The following is a 23,999-nucleotide window of genomic DNA, read 5'->3' on the forward strand; positions in this document are numbered from 1 at the left end:
CAAAAACAGCCAATTGTTTCAAATGAAATACAATTTCTGTACTAACTACAACCAACTACTTTTAATGTCTTCAAAATAAAAATGTAAAATGCAAATTACTGGCATGTTCTACTTCAAACGCTACATTCGACTAAATGACCTCTAGTACCCAACTGTAATTAGGAATTAATTTTCTGTCTAAAACCAATGCACATAAAATTCCAAAGTATAATTTCTTTTCAGACAATTGATTAATTAAATTAGAGTTATTATTTGTATAAGGTAGCTCAGGATACAACTCAATTCCCATGATTACCTACATGATGAATCCCTAATATCAGTTACATTATCCAAGAGCTTCCCAAATGGGGTGAAAGGAATAAGTGGAGACAATCAACTAGAATTACAGTGAGCAATGAGACACAGGGCAGTGCAGCAATGGTAGAAGGCTGTGAGTTGCTCATCTGGTTTGCCTCTTGGTTGGAGAATTATTTATGCGGCAGCAGAAATAAACTTCAGTTTCTATTACAAGTGGAGGATCTGAAAATGAGCACCACATTTTCATCTCCAAGCCGAACAAATGCTGAAAAAAATTGTGGTCCTGATTGAGAACCTGGTCACCTCAAGATGAATAACTTTTAAAATGTAATAATTACAAAGATATTATCTGAATATATTAGACATCTTGGGCTCAAGTTTCCACACGATAAAAAACGGGCGCCCATTTTCACGCCTAAAATGGCGCCGGAAAAATAACTCGCGATTCTGGAGAGCCCTGCAGCTCCTTGTCTGTTTGGCGCAGCGCCCAGGGGGGCGGAGCCTACACTCGCGCCGATTTTGTAAGTGGGAGGGGGTGGGTACTATTTAAATTAGTTTTTTTCTTGCCGGCAACGCTGCGCGTTGGAGCGTTCGCGCACGCGCAGTGTGAAGGAAACATTGGCACTCGGCCATTTTTGTAGTTCTTTGTAGCTGTTTAATTTTTGAACATTTTTTAATAAAAGCACATTGCCATCAGCACATCAGCACTGAGAAGGCTGCAGGAAGCCTCAGAAAGTTGAGGCAGCCGTTTTCCGACGACCTCCCCCTTTTGCCGTCGGGAAATGGCTCCTCAATTTCTGAGGCTTCCTGCAGCCTTCTGTCTCCTTCCCTTCCTTCCTCCCGCCATCTGGAACGGCTCCCCCCCCCCCCCCCCCCCCCCGCCCCCCGCGTTCGGTCGCTCGCTCGCCGTCTGGAACGGCTCCCCCCCCCTGCGTTCGGTCGGTTGGGTCCCTCCCCGCCGTCTGGAACGGCTTCCCTGCGTTCGGTCGGTCCCCTCCCTCCCTTTCTCCCCCCCCGCGTTTGGTCGCTTGCCCGCCGTCTGGAACGGCTTCCTCCCCCCCCCCCCCCCCCCCCCGCATTCGGTCGGTCGGTTCCCTCCCTCCCTCCCTCCCTCCCTTCCGCCTTCGGGAACGGCTGCCTCGTTTTGTGAGGCTTGCTGCAGCATTCTAACTGGCTGAAGCACTTTCACACAGGTAGGAAGATGGTTTATTTAATCTTTTCTTTGCTTATAAATTTTTATTCATGTTGGATTTATTTGTATAATATTTGTATCAGTATAAATAAGGATTTATTGTAGAATTTAATGACTTCCCTTCCCCCCCCCCCCCCCCACCCCCTCACCTCGTTCTGGACGCCTAATTTGTAACCTGCGCCTGATTTTTTAATGTGTAGAACAGTTTTTTTCAGTTCTACAAAAATCTTCACTTGCTCCATTCTAAGTTAGTTTGGAGTACGTTTTCACTGTGGAAACTTTCAAATCAGGCGTCAGTGGCCGGACACGCCCCCTTTTGAAGAAAAAATTCTGTTCCAAAGTGGAACTGTTCTACCTGACTAGAACTGCAGAAAAAAAAATGTGGAGAATTGCGATTTCTAAGATAGTCTGTTCTCCACCAGTTGCTCCTAAAAATCAGGCGCAAATCATGTGGAAACTTGGGCCCCTTATCTTGTGCTAATTCATTTAAAGTCACATTACGCATTAGAGCTACCATTGTCCTCATTCGTCAAAAGTATTTATCCTTAGTGCTAGGGCACTGGTAGCATAGCTAATTAGTAACTCTAAACACCAGGTAGTCTTTGGGTGTGCACCTTTAAGTGTGCCTCAGTTGTGTGTGTGTGTGTGTGTGTGTGTGTGTGTTTGTGTTTGGGGGTGGGGGGGTAGAGAAGAGAGGGTGGAGAACAACACAGTGAGTTGAAGGTTCAAAATGCTGTGCCAGAATAGTAGAACATGACCTGTTTAAAAAAAATTATTTACATGATGAGTTACAGAACATCCTTTGTTATAGGAACTACATGGAGAACAGTGGAGGGGAAAAAAATCAAGGAAAAAAAAGAGCTTCAAGCCATGTATTGTGTTATCTTGTGCTTCCTTATGCCTGCCAAAGTGTCACAATGCTACTTTTCTTCAGTTGCATTCTCTCAGTAGAAGCTGCCCTTTTAAAGATTACACATTCAAAATCATAAGAGTGGAGGAGGGTTGAATGCTGGTGTGCAGTTGAGCTCCATCTGAAGACTATTACAGATCTGGTAAACAATCATACTTTCTTTTTTATTTAGTTTCTCTACATAGACCAAGCTACTTCACGATAGTATATCCCAAGAGGGAATAGGGCCAGTATGATTCAGAATGAAGGAGTGGCCAGGATGTCCTGTCACACTATCGTGCAAGTTGCTGCCAAAAGAGACAGTTGCATTCTGGAAAGGTTGCTCAAAAGGTGAATGCTTACAAAAGTTCTTTGTTTAGAGTTTAGGTTGCAGCTTCTTTTCTTGTTGACTAAACTTTTCTCTCATCCCAAAGTGCTCTCTCTGCCAATTTGTGATAGAATTGAACACACACCAACTATTTTCAGCTTAGGCATAAACCAATATAATTTTTTTGCCATTCACCTTCCCTAATAGTCTTTGATCCATTCATTATACAGAAGCATATTACCCCAACAGACCAAACAAAAATGCAGATTTTTGAGGGAAAGTAAAGGTCGAATTATGGTCTCTGTTACCAATTAGTATGAAGAGACCACCTCAGACAATAGAAAGAAAGAACTTTCATTTATGTATTGCCTTACACATCCTCCATATGTTCAAAAGTGCTTCACAGGAAATGATTTACTTTTGAACTGTAGTCACTGCTGTTCTGTGGGATGGGGATCGGGCAGGAAAGCAGAGGAGAGGTTGAAGATCAGCTATGATTTTATTGTATGACAAAGCAGGCTCGAGGGGCCATATGGCCTACTCCTGCTCTTAGTTCTTATGTTATGTAAGCAACATGGTAGTCAATTTATGCACAGCAATGTCCCACAAACATCTATGAAATAAATGCCCAGATAATCTGCTTCTGATTGCCTTGTTTGAGGGATGAATGATGGCCAGGACACAGGGATAATTCCCTGCTCGTCTTCAAAATTGTGCCATTGAATGTTTTATGTCCACCTGAACAGGTAGACAGGGCATCAGTTTAGCGTCACATCTGAAACAGGGGCCTCCTGCAATGCAACACTTTCTTAGCAATGCACAGATGCATCAGCTTACATTATATGCTTGAGTGGAGGATTAACACCAACACGGATCGGTTGGGCTGAACAGAGAGTTTCTGTATTGTACTTCTATATAATCATGGAGTGGGACTTGAACCCTCAACTTTCTGACTCAGTTAAGTGAGGACCAATGATGACATTGAGTACATAATCTAAGGCATCCAGGCCATTTCTTGGAAGGTGGATATCAAAAACACTAAAATGACTGCTTTTGAGCCCAGCAGCTTCTACAGGTTCAACCTCCCTTATCCGGCACCCTTAGGACCTGGCCTCTCCCAAACCAGGGATTTTGCCGGATGAAGGGAGGTCACGTGTTTGGGTGGACTGCGCCTTTAGTACTGTTGCTGGAGTAAGCACGAGTGCGCCCCGATTGGCTGGATCGATGACAGTCAGTCAGCCAGCCAATCAGTGTGGAGGGGGCCCCGAAGAGCTGGCAGGTCCCGAAGAGCTGGCGGGCTTTGGAACAGTCAGCGGGCAGGTGGGTCCCATAGAGCCAGCAGGCCCCGGAACAGTTGGCTTGCCCCGGCGGGCCTCGAAGAGTTGGCAGGCAGGCGGGCCCAAAGAGCCGGTGGGCCCAGTAGTACCTGCGAGCCGAGAAGAGTCGGCCCGACCCTCCAAGGGAGCGTTGTGGGGAGGAGCGGCCGGCCCGTGGTTGCTGGAGTTTCAGCAGGAGGAAGCAGCCGATTGAGGAGAAAGATTATATTGGCGAGTAGGATTTTGACAGTCGCATTCTGTGCATGCGCCACCCGGCAGCCGAGAATGGTCCCGGATGAGGGGGGGCGGGGGGGTGCCGGATAAGGGAGTCCCGGATAAGAGAGGTTCAACTTGTACTCACAAGTTTAAAGGAAATTATAAACTGGCAGCATTTTATAATTTCACACAGATATGGTGAAAATTGGCACAGTATGCCAAACATATTGCTATGAGAGAATTGTGACATTTAGTAACTAGATAAAAAAGGAAATGTTTTGATTCAAATGTTATACAGGTATTCACTTCTGTTAACTGAATACTTGCAGATTTGGGTGTGAACATTTAAGTGAATCCTAAATTACTCAAACATTTCACATCCTAACTTACACATCTGCTATATTCAAGATCTTTAAAAAAAAAGTTTCTACAAAAACAAGATTAAAAAATAGAAACATTTTTATTGCAACGATTTGGGTAGTTTTCATTTACTGTGTCAGCACAGTGGCCAATATGTTACTGGTGTCACAGGCCGCCACGCTGCTCCTTCCGCTGCCCGGTGCTCTGATGGTGCTCGCAGGCCGGGAAGCGGAAGGAGCAGCTGTGGCGACATACCACTCCAGGGAACAGCGCATGCTGGAGCAGGAGAGCGACGGCAGCGAAAAGGGTGACTGGATTGGACGTCACCAAGATCCAGGTCGTTGATTGGAGCATGGTGCAGCTACAGCATGAGCGGCGCGTGATCGCCGAGCGACGTGATCGGGGCCCAGGAGAGGCGTGAGTTCGGGACCCAGAAGAGGCGTGGGCCCAGGGGCAGTATGGGCCAGCCCACATTGCGATTTCTGCGTGAACGAGGTCCGTGCAGCAGAGCTGATCTCCAGTCATCTTGGTTAATCCTTGCCACTGGACCAAGACCTAGCTCTGTCAAGCCCGTGTGGTGGCTGGTGTGCAATGGCCACCACACGTTAAAAAAAATCCACGCACAGGCATTTTCCACTTCAAAATTTAGTTTGGGACCTGGAATATTAAGTCCTTCATTGAAACACCTGTGAAATTTTGGGCGTGGAAGCAAATCATCCTCGATTCGAGGGACTGCCTATGATGATGATGCCACGGACATCATCTGCTGATTGGCTAATGTCAGAGCGCAATTAGTTCAAAACATACGGGTATTATACCGACAGGATAGTAAACATTTATCAGGTGTAATCTGAAAATAAAATGATAAACTGCCAATAAAACCCAACTTTTAGTGTAAAGTTCTTTGAGTTATGAAAGGTCCAACCCAAAAAGTGATCATACCTTTCTTAGATATGACAAACCTGCTATGCATTTCCAGCATTTTCTACTTTTGAAGTTATAGAAGTACAGTATTACATGTATATTTACAGCTACAGCTGTACTGGAAGTATAAAGGCTACAGCGACATAACACCGACTTTGGAAAAAAGTGAAGGAACACGCCAGAAATTCCGTTTGCCTCGATTTATATGCACGGCATCTAAAATGTTCCATCTTGATGTAATACATGTGATTTAATACAATTGTTAATGATTTTACAGTCGATTTCAATCTTTACTGGTAGATAATTACTAAAAATAAACAAATTGTAATATTTATCTTCACAGATAAACATGATGTGATAAAAAGGAACTGATAGCTTCAACTGTTTAATGTATAATAGAACCACCAAACACTGGTTAAAATTGCAGCCTTGAACTGCAGTGCAGCAACATCTATTATCCCCCGCATTAACTCGATTTTAAGGCAACATTGCTCTGGTGTTGTACTTGCATTATGTGTTTGAAGTCCATTTTGTAATATCCCTATCACAGTCTGAAAGAAGCAAACCTCAGGTCCTCGTACTTTCAAAAAGTCATTCATACAGTCAAAAGGGCAACGCTATCGTCCATGCTATTGTCATAGTTACTGAACAGTAGAAACAGTCATCGTCAATGTTGCTGAATAGTTATATCTGGTCAATTTTTACTCCTGTGTCTGGTCAGATTCCACTCAAACTGCCTTTAAGTATTATATGTCACCATTCCACTGCGTTAGAACAGGAAGTAATCACCATCATTGATCTCAAAAATGTTCACTGAGCCAAAAGCATGGAAAACAAAACAGCCACATAGCAGCCTTTGTGTCATCACAACAAGTTACAATAGTTATTTGGGAAATGCTCACACAGTTTGACAGAGGTAGTGAAAGTTTTACAGCTGTTGATTGATGCAGTGATTGAAAACATGATCTTTATTTAGCATCACAAAGTTTGTTGGGTCACTGTGTCATGGCAGACATTTCTCTTTGTATTTAACCCTCCCCACAGCTGCTCACCTTCCCAGCCTCCTTTTCTCAGAGATTTTGGGTTTTATCCATTACCTTTTTATGGCCAATGTCAATACTCATCATGAATGGCCAAATGAAGAAAATCCTCCTGATGTCAGTTTTAAACGTTTGAATCACTACCCTGCAATCTAGATTTGTGTTTGATTAATGTTTATTACAATGAAAATTACATCAAACTACACCACAATTGAATAACTGGCCCAAACAAACCAAAGTAAGTTTCCAACTGGTCTCGTGTCACGAGGTAAACTAGGATAGAGAAATGCACAGCGCATCAGGATGCCAGGAGGCCATCAGAAAAATATAGGGTGGGCAGAAGTTGCAGTAGGACACAAAGGTGTAAAATAATTGGGGTATTTAAAGGGAAGCCAAAATCTAAGTGTCAGCTGTGGCTCAGTGGTAGCACACTCGCCTCAGAGTCAGAAGGTTGTGGGTGCAAGTCCCACTCCAGGGTCTTGAGCACAAAATCTACGCTGACACTCCAGTGCAGTACTGAGGGAGTGCTGCACTGTCAGAGGTACCATCTTTCGGATGAGATGTTAAACTGAGGCCCCGTCTGCTCTCTCAGGTGGACGTAAAAGATCCCACTATTTCAAAGAAGAGCAGGGGAGTTATCCCCATTGTCCTAGCCAATATTTATCCCTCAATCAACGGAACAAAACCAGATTATCTGGTCATTATCACATTGCTGTTTGTGGGAGCTTGCTGTGCACAAATTGGCTGCCACATTTCCCACATTAAAACAGTGGCTACACTCCAAAAGTAAGTGGCTGTAAAGTTCTGAGACGTCTGGTAGTTGAGAAAGATGTTATATAAATACATCTTTTCTTTTAGTGCTTTCTGTTCAAACACATCACTACTTTCGTATGACGGGAAGAGCTAATAATTGGATGTCTAGTTTGGCTATCCATTTGATGGCCTCCTGAGATACCGAGTGGAGAAATGAGGTGCCTCCACAACAAATCTTAGTGGGCAGGTTGACATATATTCCTTGATCTGAGACTCGTGGCCACAGTCGCACTCATAAAAAGTTAATACTTCAGCTTAGTGTAAATATCTGATTTTTGTAACTTCATTTTGCTCCTCTCCTTCCCTCCAGAGCAATGAAAGCATGCTTCTCCCTCTCATTTTTCTCCTCTTTTAAATTATTTTTTTGAAGGCTCAGGTTTGGGGTGCAGCCACTAAACCGAATTAAAACACTACGCTAATGAATTTATTTTTAAAGAAATTAATAATGGAATTTTTTTGGAAAAAAAATTCCTCTGTCTCGAAGTTCAGTCTGAAACAGAACTCCTGCATTTCCTCTCGAGTCGAGAGAAACTGTTATTTACCGATCGCATCATGGGAAAGAAAAACAATGTGTTCGATGTTAGCAGTAAAAATGTGACTGGAGATTTATTGCATTGTGTCCTGGTTAAAGATCACAGGTAAGTATTGGGAGCTATTAGCTAGTTTAAAAATTAGGTCTTCGGTTTAAGGGTTTGCCTTCCTGTAGCAGAACCAAAGGACCTTAACCCTAAATCTAACCCATGTTACATCTCACCTGGGAGCATGTGACAGATATTCCAGGTGCAAAAATGCTGAAAATTTTATATTACATCAGCTGGAATATATATTCCATTCCCCAGTATTAAAATATTTTATCTTATACCCATGTCATTAACTCCACAAACTCCCTAAATTCTTGTACTTCGTAATGTATTTAGCAACTATTGATAATTATATCTCATTGGGGCCCAAAATGATCCACCAACAGTGCCTAGCTGGCCAAGAACATTAACACGATATAGCAGTGCAGTTTTAGTTGTTGCACAAATTAAATTAGTTTTATATAATTTTAAATATTTATTTTTTATTGTTAACTATATAATAAAAAAGTGTCAAACAACAAACCAGTTTTGCCTGCACTGGTGATCTAAAATAACTTGTCCCTTCTTGAACCTCTCTACTTTGAAAAATATATGCATTTGATATGTTTCAAAACATTGCCACCAGAAAAATCTAATTTTCACAACACAACTATGCAGAGCCCGATTCTCTATCGACAAGTAGCGATTTACAGTTGGGAAAACAAGAATCCAACTCCTGCAATACCTCATGTGACCTAAAGCACAAATTTTCAGACCAACAAATGCATGAAATGAAAGGCAACACCTCAGATAGGCCAGAAAGAAAATTCCCATACTCACTTACAAAAATAAAAGCTTGCCCTCAAGTGGGAAGCAGGGATTTATGAACAGGAAACCTTGACTTCAATGGATAACAAAGAACTTGTTTAGAATAAATGTTACAGAAATAGATGTGGAACAAAAGACAGAAACAGCAAAGGAGCTGGCTCAACAGCATAGTTGCTAGCTAACTGGCGTGATGTTCTGGATAATATAAATGTCAGAGGGGCTTAATAGGTCTGGTTTATATCTGCTTGTCACCAGCACAAGGCTGTTGCTTGAGATGAGTTAATGACACAACATTTGGACACATATGCGACACAGTGCTGCCAATTTGGGCTATGTACCTTATTGGTGCTCGTCTGAAAAGAGGGTTTGGACAAAGGAAATGTCTTGTTCAAAAAAGAAGGCTGGTCATTATAAGGCTTTTACACACCTTACCTAGAACAATTTTTATAAAATAGTAACTTACTAAGACTGTAATAGCATGCAACATAAAGTATACCACCTGAAGATTACAAATCTAATTATTCTGACTGGCAGGAAAAAGGGAAGAATAACTGACTCTTGACCTTGTACTATAGGATATTTCTATGGGGTGAGATATATATATATATTTCCACATTAAATGTAAAACTATGGATTCTTTTGAAAAAATGTAAACTTTTGAAAGGGTATCTTCAGCTTTCTTGACTCAAAGTACACCTATAAATAATTCAAATGCCTACCTACCCTACATAAAAGTTAGCGTACAAATCACCAAAAAAGTTTTTTAAAAGTTCCTTCTGGTTGCTCGATAGCTCAGTGAACTTATTCAGTGAATAGTTGAACCAGAGGTCCAAAAAGTCTTGGGTTCAATTTTCAGTGTTTTCTAATTAACCTGATCCCGACTGGGAGGGCAGTAGAGATGCAAGTGGAGGGGAATTTATGATGGATCCTTCTTTGGATTGCTGTACAGAAACCCTTGCTGGAATGCATGGATATCTGGCAAAGCATGGCTGGGAGATGTGCTGCTGTCGAACATGCACAGCCTAAGAAAGAATGAGGAATGGGCACTTGGGTAAGGTAGTGCATGGAAGCTAGTGGCTTCTCATGCAGCTATGCCCCATCAAGGTGCTCTATGCCTGAAGGAGAGAGAAAAAAATAATTGGGAAAAACAAAAAATTCTTCAGGAAAATTCCAAAATAAGAGAATAAAATAGGTTAAAAATAAATTTGCAGACTTCAAGACTAAAAATAAACATGATATCCACTGAAGTTTTTAGACATACACTCTGGGCATTTCATATAAACTGACAGATGCTGCTGGGATTCTAACCAAAAATAATTAATTAGTGCAAATTAATTTCAGGAAAAATTATAGAAATTACTGAAATCATAAATAAAACTGTTCAAGTAGAAGTATAAATAAGAAACTATTATACAGCCCAAAATCTTCCTTAGGCATTCAACCAACAAATTATGTTCGAAAACAAAATGTTTAAAGCTGCATTAACAGGGCTAAGGAAATGAAAAAGTGCTTTAATGAATATTCTCCTCTTAACATTGTTTAATGAACTGGGAGCAGAATTTCTCACATAGCAGTTACAGAACAAGCTGTCTCACATTCTAACGGAACACTAAGGGACCTTACAAATTAAGCTGTGATCGTTTAAAGCGAAGCGTTTAGGAGCTGAAGTATTTAACAGTTTTAGCACCATGGATGAGCTTATTCGCCAGGGTGAGGTTGGCAAGGACACGCATTCAGCAGCCTGTGCATCTGGCCACTCCTTTTTAATTGAACCACATCAGCTTCACAGTCTGGACTGAACAAACAAGTATTGAAGCCTGTTTTCAGCTGATGGAAACCTCTTTTCCAGAAACTTACTCCCATTTCCAAATAAACAGCGGGAGTCACAAAGATGCAAGGTTTTAAACTTTAAGAGGGGGAGAGGGTGAAGGTTAGGAAATAAAAGGTAGGTCAGATTCGGTAGCAAATAGTAACTTTCAAAAGTTAGTTTAAAAAATGTAGGACAGCTAAGCAATACAAAAGAGAGAATAACGGGGAAAAACAGGATGAGAAGTGAAATGTTTGCGGTTTTAATTAAAACTGTAACTTGTGTCTTCGGTTTAGTTCTACAGCATTTTACAGTAAAATTATTCTCAATATTTGAGTAGTTTATTACTGTAATATTAATGTTCATTATGCTTCAACAGAAATTAAAATTGATCAGGCCCATGAAGAATGTAGTTTCCTTGAATCTGTTGGTGATCAAATAGCAGGAGGATTTCAAAAAGTGAAGGATAATTTAATATTGATGAGGCTAATCGAGCTTTTCATATAATTGCTAGTGACCTCATGGGCTGGCGGGACCTGGAGTATCGTTTCTAATGTCCACCCGTGGTCCTGCTATGGCCTAAATGTGCTTGTGGGCTTGACCACTGTATTACAGCCAACTTACTGAAGCAACCCATCACAACCGGCACAAGGCAAAAATATTACATCATTTAGACATACTAAAAGATACAGGGCCTCAGTTATAGTATTTGTTACACTATTTATCCAGAACTTTAGATCACTTGCTGTAAATGGAAATAATTGTTCTTCTGATCATAAAGACACAATCGCTTTTACATTGTAAATTTTTATTGATTCTCCCTTCCAAAGTCGACTTATAGACGCTCATTTTAACCCACCCCCACCCCACCCCAGTCTCTCAGAAACTGGGCAGGGGACAGTTAAAATGAGGGCAGCGATTTACCCCCTCTTATCCCACTGCCTTTTCCCCGTGTCCTGATGTTAACCTGTTTTTTTTTTTTGAGCACAACACCCGGAGGGGTCTTCTTTAAAGCAGATCCTGACCTGATGATGGCATTGGGCCCCAATCTGTAATTTCAGTTGGAGGCCTGAATGGGTATCCCTGTCACGCCAATCCTGCTGGGAGGAAGATCATGGGCCAAAAAAGGCTCAGGCATGTAAATTAAAAAATATATATTGGAGGCTTCCTTACGGGCCAGAAGGAGGAGGAGTGCTCCGCCAGGCCCCACAAGGAAGTCTTGGGCATCCTCTGTCTTGGGCCCGGGCCTTTTGCTGCCCAAATTCCCTGCTCTTGCCTACTGGCCGGTTAGTGGATCTGGCCCGGTTCGAACTGGAGTTGAAGAAATTGAAAGGAAATGAGGCCCAGTTGATCCATGTCCCTGGACTCGTAGAGTTGGCTGCCCGGTTGGAACTCGTGCGCAACGCAACTGCCACAATCCCCCCACCCTCCCCACCTTAAAAATGGGGCCCATGCAATTCTTGTTGCATTACTTGCAGCTTTTCCTACTTGTCTGGTGAATGGAAATAGATTTTGTTTATAAATTGCATAATATATGCATACCAATCAGTACGCTAACTTAATGGATGAACCAATCAACATTTTTGTTGCATGGCAAGTGCCACCTTTGGATGCGCATTCGACAAAAAAGACTTGCAATTATATAGAAGTTAACCTAGTTCTGAAAGGCATCAATTAATGTTTTGATTTTTGACAACAAAGCTGCATGTTGAGTTCTAAATATTAGAAGAATATTTTTCAGAATAAGCCAACAGCTAAAATAAAATCAGTGTTCTGATATTCTCAGATCAGCTAGGCCTGAATGATATGTTAATATACAATTACAGCGTTTAACACCAATTGCTCATCATGTATAAAACCCGTTGCCAATTTTGCCAAAGTGACAGACAACTGGAGGCCTGCATTATTAGCCTCGCAGCCATGCTCACAACAAACATCACAAGAAAGAAAAAACCTGCCAGGTTTTCATCCCACTCATGGCTGCTACTAATATCAAAGTCATCCAAAAGGTGCAGCATCTTTTAAGCGATGGTACAAACAGCAGCTTAAATGTTAGTTCTTGCACTACAGCTAGTGATAAAAGTCACCAGTGACATCAGGAATAAAATCAGATGTGCTTTTGAAAAATGCTGGAATTTTACAAGATTCCTAAAGATTAACATGTCCCTTCCTAATTGCATTAAAGATTAATATGAATGGCAGTTTAAAACTAAGAGACCATCTTGAAATTGAAAAGTGATCACCACAATATCTGGGCCCCCGACATATAAAAACCTGGGATACGGCTGTATAATTTGGGATACGGCTGCATAATTTCATTGAGCTGCCAAAGGACTGAGAAGCTTTCACTTACTCCTTTCAAATTCACAGTACATTTGTTATTTATGGACACTGGACAAGTCAGTGATGAGCTTTCCCCTGACACAGTCAAAGCTCAATGACAGCTTTTGACTGTTGCACCATTGGACTGTCTGAGCTTGTGGAACCATACCGTAGTTTTACACAGTGCAATCTGCAGTGCACAGTGGGAAATAAAAATAAAAAAAACTTCAGGGAGGTTGTAAGCTCTAGCCTATGTCTACAATAGTCATGCTTACTGTTTACTCACACAAACCAATTTTGTGTCAATAAATCTGAGTGGTCATAAATTACTCAGCTGGAAAGATAAATTAAGAAAAGGTTCCACTAAACAGTCCTCCTGAAACTTCAAAACTCTTTCTTACTGTACCTTCTTCTTAGTCAGTCCCTCGGAGTCTAGATGACTTGCTTTCACAATAATACGAGTTCTCAGGTGACGGATGAGACCAATGCAGGACCTACAGTCTCTGTCACAGTTGGGGCAGACGGTCGTTGAAGGGACGGGTGGGTGGGGTGCTTGGGTTGCCGTGCGCTCCTTCCGCTTGGCTTCCACGTGTTCCCGGCGAAGAGACTCGAGGTGTTTGGCGCCTTCCCGGATGCTTCTCCTCCACTTTGAGTGGTCTTGGACCAGAGATTACCAGGTGTCAGTGGGGGATGTTGCACTTTTTCCAAGGAGACTTTGAGGATGTTCTTGAAGTGTTTCCTCTGCCCACTTGGGACTCGCTTGCCGTGTCGGAGCTCTGAGTAAAGTGCTTGTTTTGGGAGTCTAGTGTTCGGCATGAGGACGATGTGGCCTGTCCGTCGGAGCTGATCGAGCGTGGTCAATGCTTTGATGCTGGCCTGAGTGAGAACACTGACTTTGTTGCGCCTATCCTGCCAATGGATTTGCAAGATCTTGCGTAGCGTTGGTGGTACTTCTCCAGTGCTTTGAGGTGCCTACTATACATCTATACATAGTCAATGTCTCTGAAGCATATAGGAGGGAGGGTATCACTACTGCTCTGTAGACCATGAAGTTGGTACCGGGTTTGAGATCCTGGTCTTCAAACACTCTCTTCCTCAGGCGACCGAAGGCGGTGTTAGACTTAGTCATCGACATCTGCCTTTGTTGACAGTAGGCTCCCGAGGTATGGAAAGTGGTTCACTTTGTCCAAGGCCTCGATATGGATCTTGATAATCGGGGGGCAGTACTGTGTGGTTGGGCAGGTTGACAGAGAACCTTTGTCTTACGGATGTTTAATTTAAGGCCCAACTGTATACAAAATGTCTAACTACAACGTTTCAGGATTCCTGCTTCTGATTGTTATTCAGTAAATCTTGCCATCAGTGTAGGACATTGATTTGGGCTTGGTTGTGCACGTAGCTGAATAACTTACTAACACTTACTGATCAGACTCATATAAACAATGGCCAATTGGAAAAAGTACTGGAGGGTAGCCAGTGTCAATACAACCATACCACTGCAAGGAGTCAACAACTTCAGGAGAGTACAGGACAAGAAAACAAAAAGGAGAAAAAAAGCAAATACTGTACGTATGATTCTACCCCTTTCTAGTATTTTCTCAATAATTAATCAACTATTACAAAAATAGGAATTTGTCTTAGTTTTAAATAGTTTCAAGTTGCTAGGGTTTAAATACTCTTTTTTTCTAAGAATAATATGACGGACCAGTGACACTTTTTGCATGAAATAGACAGGGCTGCTATCCACAAATCAGCTTATAAAGGATTCCCTTTGATGTTGGTCTAGCATATTTAAAATACTGTACATGCAACTTTTGTCAGAGATACACATAATTTCTAATTGTGGTTATGTATGAAAATGCCTAAACAGTGCCATATCCGGTCATTCTATTAACTACAAGGTGTGGAGACTTAACATTTTACTTGCCTTCCCACATTACAACAGTGACTACAATCCAAAAGTACTTCATTGGCTGTAAAGCACTTTGAGATGTCCGGTGGTCGTGAAAGGCGCAATATAAATGCAAGTCTTTCTTTCAACTGCTTCAAAAGACATGTTTTGAATGCTAAAAAAAAACATATCCTTACAGTTGCTTTTATATTGGCTGTAGTATTTGTCTGCTCCCAATATGCAAGTCCCACATAGACTGTGACAGTACCAAAGTAAACTTGCTGGCTTTGTTAAGGCCTTAGCAAATCTAGCAAGTTTACTCTGCTGTAGGAGACCTGCATGGAGAGATTCAACAGCATCAGTGCAATATAAAAGCAGCTTAAGATTTTCATAATCTCCAGCCTTGTGTGTGTTTTTTTTATTTTTTGCAGGGACATAGGTGACGCCGACATGGCTGCATTTATTGCCCATCCCTAATTACCGAGGTGATGATGAGCCTTCTGCTTGACCCGTTACAGTCCTTGTGCTGATGATGCTCTCATGTCATTAGGTAGTAATTACCAGGATTTTAACTCCATGACAATGAAGGAACGGCGATATATTACCAAGTCAGGATGGTATGCAACTTGAAGGAGAATTTGGAGTGGTAATGTTACTAAAACATGATTGCTCATTATTCTCAGTGGTAGAGATTGCAGGGCTGGGAGGTTTTGTCAATGCAAGCAAGGCAAATTGCTGCGGTGCATCCTGTAAGCTCGTGCACACTCCATTCACAGAGGCTGGATAGTGATTCTAATGGCATGCCAATCACACAAACTGCTTTGTCCTGGATAGTGTTGAGCTTCAGGTCTTAGTGAGGCTGCACTCATCCAGTCGAGTGGTGACTATTGTATCACACCTGATCTGTGCCTTGTAGATAATGGAGGCTTTGAGGGGTCAGGAGGTGAGCCTCTGCTTTGCTCTTGTAACCAGTGTTGGTATGACTGGTCCAGTTAAGCTTCTGGTCAATGGTGATCCTCAATCTATTGATAGTGGGAGGACTCTGCAATGATGGTGCCACTGGATGTCAGAGCGAGATGGTCAGCACCTGGCATTTATGGAACATGAATGTTATCATAGAAAGATAAAACACAGGACGACATTTGGACCAGTGTCTGCGCCGGCTCTTTGAAAGAGCTATCCAATTAGTCCCTCTCCACTGCTCTTACCTCATAGCCCTGCAAGTTTCTCCTTTTCAAGTATATATCCAATTCCTTTTTGAAAGTTACTATTGAATCCACTTCCACCATCCTTTCAGGTAGTGCATTCAAGATCGTAACAATTCGGTGTGTAAAAGAACTTCTTGTTTCTCCCTTGGATTTATTTTGCCAATTATCTTAAATCTGTGCGCTCTGGCTGCCAACCCTCTTGCCGGTGGGAACTGTTTCTTCACAACTATCAAAACCTTTTGAACACCTATTAAATCTCGCGTTAACCTTCTCTGCTGTAGGGAGAACCACCCCAGCTTTTCCAGTCTCTCCACATAACTGAAGACCCTCATCCCTGGAAGCACTCTAGTAAATCTCTGCATCCTCCCCGAGGCCTCTTTCTAAAGTGTGGTGCTAAGAATTGGACACAATACTCCAGGCTGAGGCCTAACTAGTCATTTATAAAGGTTTGGCATCATTTGCTTGCTTTTATACCCTAATCCTCTATTTATAAAGCCAAGAATCTAGAATGCTTTTAAAAAATAAAAAGAGCCTCATCAACTTCTCCTGCTACCTTCAATGATTTGTATATGTTCTGCACCCCCTTTAAAAATATACCATTTAGTTTATGTTGCCTCTCCTCATTTTTCCTTCCAAAATGCATCACTTCACACTTCTCTGTTAAATTTCATTTGCCATGTGTCTGCCCATTTCATCAGCCTGTCTATGTCCTCCTGTCACTGTTTACTACATTTCCAGGTTTGGGTCATCATGTTATCTTCCACTCATCAGCCAAAACTTGGGTATTGTCCAGATCCTCTTAAATGTTAGCATGGGCTACTTAATTGTCGGAGGAGTTGTGAATGGAGCTAAACACTGTGGAATCGTCAGCAAATGGCCCCATCTTGTGATGGAGGGAAGGTCATTAGTGAAGTAGATGGCCGGACTGAGGAAGCTGCGCTGAGGAACTCCTGCAGCGCAGTCCTGGGCTGCGATGACGAGCCTCAAACAGCCATGGAAAAATCTGTTCTGAAGAAGGGTCATCGATCTGAAACGTTAACTCTGTTTTTCTCTCCACAGATGCTGCCTGACCCGCTGAGATTTCCAGCATTTTCTGTTTTTACTTCAGATTCCAGCATCTGCAGTATTTTGCTTTTGCAGCAACGGATATATTCCTGCATAACAGGTATTAATCCAGCCACTGGAGGGGTTTCCCTTTGACTGCAGTTTTGCCAGTGCTCCTTGGTGCTATATTCACTTGAATATTGCCTTGATTTCATGGACAGCTATTCTCACCTCACCTCTGGTATCCAGCTGATTGGAATATCTCGATCAAAGCTGTTATGATGTCTGGCAAAACTGTTATGATGTCTGGACTGAGTGTTTCTGGCAGAACCTGAAGTGAGCAGGTGCCACTTGATAGTATTATTGATGATTCCTTGCAACACTTTGCCAATGACTGGGAGGAGGCCAGATTAGATTTGTCCTGTTTTTTGTGTATAGGGTATGCCTGAATAATTTTCTACATTATTGGATAAATACCAGTGTCATAACTGCATTGGACCAGCTTGGCAGTTAGTGCTGGTGTGGTTTTCAGCAGCACAGCTGTAAAGCTGTCATGGTTGACGGTCTTTATCGTGTCCAGTGCAATCAGCAGTTTCTTAAGGTCACATGAAGTGAACTACATTGACTGGACACAGGCATCTACGTTGGTATTGATCTCGGGAGGAGACCGAGTAGGATCCTCCCCTTTTCACTGAAGACACTTGCAAACAATTTATGCTCATCTGTTGCACTCGTGCTGGGCTCCACCATGGTTGAGGATGGGAATGTTCCTCCTCCTATTAGCTGTTTGATTGTCCATCATTCTTGACTGGGTGTGGTAGGGCTACAGAGCTCTGCTTTGATCGTTTGGTTGTGGTCATCTGTGTAGATATGAGTAAGAGATGAGCTCCATAAGTAGCCCTTGTATATGTAGTGGAAACTGTGTCCTAACAAGAGTTTATCAAAACTGGAAGGACCATGGTATGATTTTAAACAATCAATCCAGTTTGTATATAAAGTAATTGCCTTTTTGCTGTACAGTATTTTATTTAAGTTTTTATTTCTGTGAATCGCTAGTGCATCTGGAAAAGCAGTTTCACCTGTATAAAGTAGTCGAATGGTGTCATATTTTCTGTCTTTTTCGAGTCCCATCGCCAAGAGCATGCAGAAGTCAAGCGCAGGCAGCGGAAAGAGCGTGCAGCAAACCTGTCCCACCCAACCTTTCCCTCAACGATTATCTGTCCCAACTGTGACAGGGACCGTGGTTCTCATATTGGACTGTTCAGCCACCTAAGGACTCATGTTTAGAGTGGAAGCAAGTCTTCCTTGATGCTGAGGGACTGCCTATGATTATGATTTTCTGTAATCTAAATTGACAAGAGATGTAGTGGCATCTTAGGTATTCTCCAGAGATTTACCACAATCAAGGTTAATCGTCAGATGGAGACTATGTTAACTCAGTCCGGCAGAGAATCAAAGATGGAAATTTCAGATCATAAGGAACGCAGAGTGCTTATGGTAACAAAGATGTTGATTAATACCCCGAAACAAATTCAAGATCAGAACACATGTATGTCATTTCATGCATTAGATAGATGGGATATTACATTATATGGTAATGTTCTGTAGCTTTCTTACATAAAGTCCATGCATGACAATCAATCTGAGGTTTAAAGCCAGCACGCTTCAAAATGAAATTTAATGTACATTGATTAACATGTCAATGAGAGAAAAATCTGTAAAATAAGCAGCAATGTTCTTACCTGGCCCATTCCATCGAGCTTTACCATCCAACCCTTCTTAAAATTCAGGAGATCCGGCTAAAAGAAAAAAAGTAGGTGAACATTAGAAGAGAAAATGCTGATCAGTTCCCTAAATTCACTCCACATACAGTGGATAACTTGCCTGATCACTAATTGTCCCATATTTGATCTTCTGAGCAAGGTGAATAATTAGATAAAAATGGCTGTGTGGCTTAGTTGATAGTATTCTTGCTTTAGAGTCACAAAGTTCAGTGTTCAAACGGCACTCCAGGATTTCAGCGCAATCTTTACACTGGCACTTTGATATACAGGTACGGCGTCGAAAATCCAGAAGCCTTGGGACCGAGGTGGCTCCGGGTTCTGGGTATTTCCGGACTTCGGAACATCTTTCCGACGTCCTGAGTCCGGAAATGCCTGTTGGGGGGAGGAGGCAGGGAGGAGGAGGTGAGGCAAGGAGCAGGTGGGGAGGAGCCGAGCCAAGGAGCGGGCGGGCCGGCAGGGCCTGGAGAGTCCGGTGGGCCGAGGTAAGGAGCGTAGGGTCCGGCGGGGCCTGGAGAGTCCGGCAGCCCGAGGTAAGGAGCGGGTCCATAGTGTGGCAGGGCCTGGCGAGTCCGGCAGGTTAAGGAAGGAGCTGGGGGTCTGGCGGGCGGCAGGGCCTGGGGAATCGGCGGCGGCCCGAGTTGGGGGGAGGGGTCGCCAGTGGCCCGAGGCGGGGGAGCCCAGCAATGGAGCTGGGGGATGGGACGGCGGCGGGCCCGGATTCCTTAATATTTTCCAGATTCCAGACGACTCCGCCACGGATCATCCCAGTGTCCAGATTCCAGAACTGCGGATTTTCGATGCTGTACCTATAGTACAAAGGGTGTGCTACATTGTTGGAGAGCTCGCTTTTAATTAGTTTGTCTATTTGTTCAGGTGGATGCCAAAAGATTCCAAAGCAAGTGAAGAGCAGGGAGCTCTCCTAGTGTCTTGTACAACATTCCTCCCTCAACCATCACCATTTAATTGGCCATTCATCTCAGTTACTGTTTGAGAGTTTGCTGTGTACAAATTGGCTGCCACTTTTGCCTATATAACAGTACAATTAAAGTAATGGAGTATTTTATGACATCTTTAGGATTTGATAAGATACTATATAAATATAATTTTTTCTATCTTTCCTGCCAAAAGAAACATGTGAAATTTCTGTTTGATCTTCCTCCCTCCCAGCCTCTCCTCTTTCCAAAGGTAACCTTGCAAAATCCAGGGTGATTCATTTAACATTACAACATGCTTTACCCAACGCTAATCCATTGAATTTCTCAGTTGAAATTTGTATAATCCCAGAACAAGTGCTACTGCATCTCAACACACATTAAATTAATATGTATCCTTTTAACCCTATTCATGAACAAGTATTTATCCAGGTTATTTTTTAAAGGGGTTCAGCAACATTAGCTGCTTTTGAGTGTATGCCACTTATCTCACCCTTCTGTTGGGCAAAAAAGTCTCTGAATCACACTCGTGCTCGAGAGATTTATTAATGTTGTGCTTATATTCTTCAAATCACAGTCCAAACTAAATAATCTGCTTCCCTATATATTATCCACCGCTCTCAATTTAAAAAAAATCTAGATCATGTCTACTCGCAGTCGTCTTCTCTGCACTGAAAACTAGTTTAGTTTCGTGAGGCTTTTGATAACTTACAGACCCAAGTAGACATTCATGAAATTCTCTCCTTAAACTTTCTCTAATGCACTAATTTAGAAAGTGGGATGCCCGGAGTTGTACTGACTGTTCAAAATGTGATTTTTAACAATTAATAAAATTAACTTTTACTTTTTTAATTTACAACTACTGAAGATGCAACCTTTGAAAAGCAATGGATCAAACAAATGTCTTGAACAACTTGGGCCCACTTTACCAATTGTCTACAATTTAATTGTTCTGAATACACTTGTCGAGTCATTTATAATTTCACATGAACAGAGTAATTTTTGGAGGAGGAAATTACAGTTTCAAACTAAGTTTGTAAGTATTGGTCTGGTCAATAGTGGAATACTACAACAACAACTTGCATTTATATAGTGCCTTTAACGTAGCAAAACTGGAGGCTATGGATTGGATAAATTTCAGTACAGGCACAGGGTAAAATTTCAGTTCATCATGCAGAACAATTTTTTTTTTTAAATACATATTTATTCTTGTCCATATACAGAAACATGCACAGATAGAAGCATTGACAACACTCGATCAGCTCCGATGGAAGGACCACATCGTTCACATGCCCGATACAAGACTCCTAAAGCAAGCGCTCTGCTCGGAGCTCCGACACGACAAACGAGTCCCAGGTGGGCAGAGGAAACATTTCATGGACACCCTCAAGGCCTCCTTGGAAAAAGTGCAACATCCCCACTGACACCTGGGAATCCCTGACCCAAGACCGCTCAAAGTGGGAGAGAATAATCTGGGAAAGCACCGAACATGGAGGCCAAGCGCAAACAGCGGAAGGAGCACACGACAACCCAAGCACTCCAACCAACCAACCAACCCTTCAACCACAGTCTGCCCAACCTGTGACAGAAACTGCAGTACCCGCATCGGACTCATTAGTCACCTGAGAACTCATTTTTAGTGTGGAAGCAAGTCATCCTCGACTCGGAGGAACTGCCTAAGAAGAAGCAGCACAGATAGAACATTCATTCAAAGAGACATAATTTACCACCACCACAGGCTTGGAAGTACTGTACAACCTAGCTCCGTGCCATGCGGACAGGGAGCAGGGGAATGGAGGGAAAGGGGGAGAAATGAAAGACTCTGGCACCTTTTGGTTAGGTGCTCGATTCTAAATAAGATCTTTCAGTGCTCAGTCCATGTTACGAGATAGCTACTGTAGTGCAATAACTTGGGGTGGGTTGAGATATACCCAAAAAAAGGACAGACTTGTTGGGCTTAGTGGCCCTTCCTGTTCAAAGTTTTAAGAATATGGAACCTTCAAGATTAGGGGATCATTAGTGAATAACGATGATGTAGACATTCAGCAAACAACAATTAGGTCAGATCATCATTCCTAAAACAGTTAGTGTACTATAAATAAACAGATCTTTGAGGTTAAAGCTGTAAATGTTTGAAGCATGATTGCATGACAAATCTGCAGCATTAATGTACTAGAAACCCAATTTCAAAACAAAAATCACAACATCTGGTATCTGTTTAAAAGAGATGTTTTGCAGATTTAATTACAGCAATAAATCCTGCATCAATAGCTTGGATAAATCAAGATGATGATGCACAGTGAATGGGACAATTAAAACCTATTATTCTAATACTAACCCATATTACTGAAATGTCGGTCCTTCCCATATTGTGATAACAAACATAACGCTGGCTAATAGATGCGAAAAAAGTTTAGAGTACCATGAAACGAATATCTGCTGCATAGAAAACTAGTGATCCTATTTTATATTAAAATGAATATGCTGCAACAAGTAATTTGAAAAGGGCCTGGATTAGCAGAAACTCCCATCTGTGCAGCAAAGTGACAGAAGAGGTCGTTGACAGTGCTATCAAGTGGCACTTCGTCAACAATAACCTACTCATCGTTTCGTCCAAACATGGACGAAAGAGATGAATTCCAGAGGTGAGGGGAGAGTGACTTCAAGGCAGCACTTGGCCGAGTGTGGCATCAAGGAGCCCTAGTGAAATTGAAGTCAATGGGAACCAGGGGGAAACTATCCACTGGCTGGAGTCATACCTAACACAATGGAAGGTGGTTGTGAAGGCCAATCATCTCAGTTCCAAAATCAACGCTGCAGGAATTCCTCAGGGCAGTGTCTGAGGCCCAACTGTGTTCAGCTGCTTCAGCAATGACCTTCACTCCATCATAAGGTCAGAAGTGGGGATGTTTGTTGATAATTGGACAGTGTTCAGTTCCATTCGCAACTCCTCAGATAGTGAAGCAGTCCAGGCCCGCATACAGCAAAACCTGGACAACATTCAGGCTTGGCCTGATAAGTGGCAAGTGACATTTATGCCACACAAGTCCCAGGCAATGACTATCTCCAACAAGAGTCTCTAACCACCTCCCCATGACATTCAATGGTATTGCCATCGTCTAATTCCCCTACCATTAACATTTTGGGGGTCACCATTGACCAGAACCTTAACCAATCCAGCCACATAAATACTGTGGCAACAAGAGCAGGTCAGAAGCTGGGTATTTTGTGGCGAGTGTCTCACCTCCTGACTCCCTCAGCCTTTCCACCATCTACAAAACACAAGTCAGGAATGTAATGCAATACTCTCCACTTGCCTGGATGAGTGTAGCTCAAATAGCACTCAAGAAGCTCAACACCATCCAGGATAAAACAACCCATCCACCACCTCAAACATTCGTGCTCTCCACCACTGGCGCACCGTGGCTGGAATGTGTACCATCTACAAGATGCACTGCTTCTTCAACAACAGCTCCCAATCCCGCAACCTCTACCACTTAGAAAGACAAGGACAGGTGCACGGGAACATCACCACCTCCAAATTCCCCTCCCAGTCACACAGCTTCACCACACGTACTGTAGCGGTTCAAGGTGGATCACCATCATCTTTTCACGGGTAATAAATGCTGGCCTTGACAGCGACACCCACATCCCATGAATTAATTTTTAAAAATTCAGTCAATCACACCATTCTGTCATAAGAACATAAGAAATAGGAGCAGGAGTAGGCCATACGGTCCCTCGAGCCTGCTCCCATTTAATACGATCTTGGCTAATCCGATCATGGACTCAACTCCACTTCCCTGCCCGCTCCCCATAACCTCTTATCGGTTAAGAAAACGTCTATCTCTGTCTTAAATTTATTCAATGTCCCAGCTTCCACAGCTCTCTGAGGCAGCGAATTCCACAGATTTACAACCCTCTGAGAAAATAAATTTCTCCTCTTCTCTGTTTTAAATGGGCAGCCCCTTATTCTAAGATCACACCCTCTAGTTCTAGTCTCCCCCATCAGTGGAAACATCCTCTCTGCATCCACCTTGTCAAGCCCCTTCATAATCTTATACATGTCGATAAGATCATCTCTCATTTTTCTGAATTCCAATGAGTAGAGGCCCAACCTACTCAACCTTTCCTCATAGGTCAACCCCCTCATCTCCGGAATCAACCGAGTGAACCTTCTCTGAACTGCCTCCAAAGCAAGTATATCTTTTTGTAAATATGGAAACCAAAATTGCACGCAGTATTCCA

The 23,999-nt window shown here is 42.5% G+C and overlaps 1 protein-coding gene across 4 annotated transcripts in view; it reads right to left on the reverse strand.

Moving 5' to 3' along the window:
• Positions 1-23,999, reverse strand: part of LOC139226625 (putative leucine-rich repeat-containing protein DDB_G0290503) — a 465,741-nt gene that overhangs the window by 74,086 nt on the left and 367,656 nt on the right. For all 4 annotated transcript variants that reach the window (XM_070857512.1, XM_070857513.1, XM_070857510.1 and 1 more), the window contains one exon: positions 18,778-18,834. In XM_070857512.1, coding sequence (XP_070713613.1) covers positions 18,778-18,834 — 57 coding nt within the window. The remainder of the gene's footprint in view (positions 1-18,777; positions 18,835-23,999) is intronic.

This window comes from Pristiophorus japonicus, chromosome 16 (genome assembly GCF_044704955.1).
Source record: "Pristiophorus japonicus isolate sPriJap1 chromosome 16, sPriJap1.hap1, whole genome shotgun sequence".
NCBI classification, from domain to species: domain Eukaryota; kingdom Metazoa; phylum Chordata; class Chondrichthyes; family Pristiophoridae; genus Pristiophorus; species Pristiophorus japonicus.